At 45.0% G+C, this 3,960-nt stretch overlaps 1 protein-coding gene across 1 annotated transcript; it reads right to left on the bottom strand.

Moving 5' to 3' along the window:
* Positions 1-673: 673 nt before the first annotated feature.
* Positions 674-3,548, bottom strand: ngb (neuroglobin). Its single transcript, XM_036543014.1, has 5 exons — positions 3,356-3,548; positions 2,968-3,116; positions 1,813-1,921; positions 1,519-1,638; positions 674-826 (listed from the first exon to the last, which is right to left on the bottom strand). The coding sequence occupies exons 2-5, from the start codon at positions 3,063-3,065 to the stop codon at positions 674-676; spliced, it is 480 nt and encodes a 159-aa protein (XP_036398907.1). The 5' UTR covers positions 3,066-3,116; positions 3,356-3,548.
* Positions 3,549-3,960: the final 412 nt, after the last annotated feature.

Genomic DNA, 3,960 nt, shown 5'->3' with positions numbered 1-3,960 from the left:
ACAGTTGCTATAATTCATATAGGTATGGTATATCCAAAAGCATCAAAAATACAGGTCAAAGCTTTTCTAAATCACAAAAATATGTCCCTAACAGGTGTATACAGTATATTATTTTCCTTGGTTTGTTTAGGGAAGGAGACAGCAGCACAACTATTATACCATTTATAGTAAAAATCACGATTGGGGCAGTGACATCTGGTCATTTTCCCAGCTTCTGAGATCTTGAGACATGAGGCATTAGAAACACCACAACATCAACACTATCATTATAATTGTGTGAGAGGGAATATCAAGCTGTTATGTACAAAGTATGTTCGATCTAAAACCCAGTCTTACAGTCCCAAGCCTCTATTTTATGAACATATTCTGCCTACAAAGAGTATGATTATCCCCAACAAGCCCATAACATTCTCACAAAGTTCTTGTGACTTTGTCACATTACCATGCGGTTTGAATGCTGCAGCAATGCTGAGAGAACATAGCATATTAGCTGGGTGCCTGCCATAATCTTCAAAGCACATCAGCTGCTAAAATCATTGCATGTCAAACCTGACCATGCTCTCATTTACCACAAAGCTACACAGCTGTAGAGAAAAACACAGCTCTCAAGATGCTTTTCCACATAAAAATGTACAACCTTCACCCAGGGTCTGGTGTCAGCTGAGCCTTCTGATCAGTCACTTTTCCTTTCTCCATTCTTCGCCCAGCCACTGCTCATTGCAGCCACCACGATGCTATACATGTTGAGCCAGGCCTGGCGCAGGGGGGCTGTGTAGGCAGGACCCAGACTGCACTGCAGCATGTAAAGAAGAGACTCCCCCACCACCTGCTCTCACCCACACGCACACAAACACATACATGTGCACACACACACACACACATAAAATACATGCATGCACACACATGCACGCACACACACACACAAACACATGCATGCACATATACACACATAAACACATGCATGCACACAAAAACACAAACACATGAATGCACATACATGAAATGCACATACATACAAAAACACATGCATGCAGATGCCCACATACATTCACACAAGCAAATACACAAAACACATGCAAACACATGCATGCACGCACATGCAAACAAACGTACGTGTGCACATATCCACATACATTCACACAAATACATGTATGCACACACCCATGCACACACACAAGTATACATGCATGCACACATACCCACACAGATACATGCACCGACATCCATACATACACATGTAGGTGTATGCAAATGCAAATACACACATGCATATGCAAGTATAAACATATGCACACACATTCACACGCGCACGTACCCACACAAACAAGAGGAATTCTGTCACAAACATAGACTGCACACTCAAAAGCTTGAGGTGCTTCAGGTTATCTGCAGAGTGTTTCAGTGAAATAGGTGCTCCTTGAATGAAGAGGAACACAGGCATGATTCTCATCTACCCTGTAAATAATATATTCTATGGTGTATTCACAGTGTCGCTCAGAACCACACAAGTCAACTCACGGCAAACGACTGAGTCTTGACTCCAACAGCCTGGTGCTTTCGACCCAGGTTAAGCAAGAAATCCTCCAGGGAATGGAGGTCATCCAGGTGACTGACGGCTGCATCAATCACCAGCATCACCTGTAGCACAGTACACAGAGCACCATCATCCCCAGCTCCTCAAGAAAAAGGTGATCCATGTCTAAACTTTTGTGAATTTCTCACAAAACTTATGAATACGCATCTGCAAATCTCTGAGTGGAGAGTCAAGCACACACATGAGTGTCTAAATGAAGCAAGGGCAAAAAGGCTCACCTTGGTCACATGCTCCAGGAACTCAGGGCTGGAGAGGCAGTCTTGGGTAGAGCCACAGTTTGCTTTGTAGCGGAACAGGTTGAGCAGCCCAGGATCCAATTCAAATAACCTGCCACAGACACAACATCATGCAATCACACCACAAAGAACTCTACCTTTCTGTAGTCTTTGAGACTTTGCTATTCAATTCCCAGTTGCTAATAATAATAACAATATGCAGAAACCCATGCGTGCATGCTGTCTGTCCACTGTCTCCCTTTAAGTCGGCTTTGCACTAAAACAGACATGCCTACCATTGCACCTTGCATTTCTCACTTATAAATTTCATGTAGGTTTAGAGAAATCATCATCTATTTTTGCAGTATCACACAGGATTTGAAGGGCTCGGCAGTAATGCACAGGTGTCAGAAAGTGATCCCGTGAGATCATTCTTTTTTCACTGGAAAGATACTGCAGTAGCACATCTTGTTTGCTTTTTCCCTCTGAGCATCTCTTTTTGAGGCAGCAGTTCAAAATACAGATCTTGCTGTCGCCAAGCAACGAGTAAAGCCTCCGGTTTCAGTATAGTGGGGGGAATGATGCACCGGCTGTTTTAGTTCCCTGTCTCTCCGAGTGCTCCTGTGTGGGAGGGTCATTAAGACAACATTGACTAAGAAGAGCATGTCTGTCTTCATTAATACACTTTTTTAAACACCCTGGACACTTTTTTCCCGTTACACATGACTGTCAGCTGAGAGACAGATAAAAGCACTTACAACAGTCAAACACAATATTGCTGTGAATGCCTTCAAACAAAACCACTCTTTCAAGAGAAGTGGTTGGTCACCAATAACACTCCATGCTAGTGTTGACTTGCATAATGAGACAACTCAGTTATTTAGCAGATGAGATTAGTAATTCAGCAATGCATGCATGCATATAGACACACAGACATGGATACATGCATACACACAAACACACACACACACACAAAGAACGCTATTGCATGGATCTGAACTGATGAAAACACAGGTGCACCAACTTATCTACACATTTACAAACTAATGGCATTTGTAGTGGTTCTGGGTCATCTCAGGCTACTTTTCAGGCATGCCTGCAGTCTTTAGCGCTGCCAGTCTCACACAAACCATGCAGGACGGTCTCGGGTCTCAGTACCTGGTAAACATGATGATTCCGTGCGGAACTTTGTTTTTACCGAGACTCTCCCAGCTGTCCCGGATCAGCTCCTTGTCCTTCCCCGTCAGCTTCTCCATGCTCCTCTTGTGCGACTCTGCTTCCCCCTTTTGCCTCTCGATCACACCAACCTAATGCAGAACCAACGCAGACCTCACTGTCCTGCAAGACCCATAATACCCCGGAGACTCGTCCAGGGAAACCTCTCTGCTGACTCCTGAAACAGATCACAGATGCTCAAAACCCCTGAAAAAAAAAAACAAAAGCAGCAAGCCCAATCGCAGCGTTACAGTGGTCTTATCAAATATCACAAGGAGGCATGACAGTTGTGCTCCCCTGAACCCAGACCCAGTGTGGAGGTGCGGAATACCTGTGCCTGTTGAGGCTGAGAATCCAGCTTCTATGTCAGTGTCCCTCTCTGTCAGGTTGGGGGCCTATGTGTGGAGATGCTTGGTGCCTGTGTACTCCCGCACAGCGGTCAGAGTGAGAGATTCAGCCACAGCACTTATCTGTCGCTCTGACTGCTATCTCTCTTCCCCGCGCTCTCTAGCGTTGTGGCTTTGTTCCCGCGACTGAAGGAGGGATTTCTCTCTCTGTCTCTCTCTCTCTCTCTCCCTCTCTCTCTCTCTCTCTCTCTCTCTCCTTAGAGAATGTGACAGGCTACAGCTCCTCCTGCAGGTGACTGCTCTCAGCCCATGGCTAGTAAGGAACATTATGCTGACATGTGTCCCAGATAACACTGGACAGCGGTACCATTTAATCAAGGCCCAACATCTGTCTCACCAACCGGAGAGTGAGCATCACGTTTTGGGAAGCTGACCACTCACTAGTCTTGTGGACACTGTTTGTTAGGTCTCAGCAGAGAGGCACTGACTGGAGAGTGAATGACATTTATTCAAAACAGTAGGGCAGTAGCTGTACAGACGGGTAAAGGAAATAGGTGACACATAATTTCCTAAATGCACATTTAGCATT

The sequence above is a fragment of the Megalops cyprinoides genome, chromosome 12 (genome assembly GCF_013368585.1).
Source record: "Megalops cyprinoides isolate fMegCyp1 chromosome 12, fMegCyp1.pri, whole genome shotgun sequence".
Taxonomy (NCBI): domain Eukaryota; kingdom Metazoa; phylum Chordata; class Actinopteri; order Elopiformes; family Megalopidae; genus Megalops; species Megalops cyprinoides.
The sequence above is the reverse complement of the archived record's forward strand: the minus strand, read 5'-3'. Positions and strand labels throughout refer to the sequence as shown.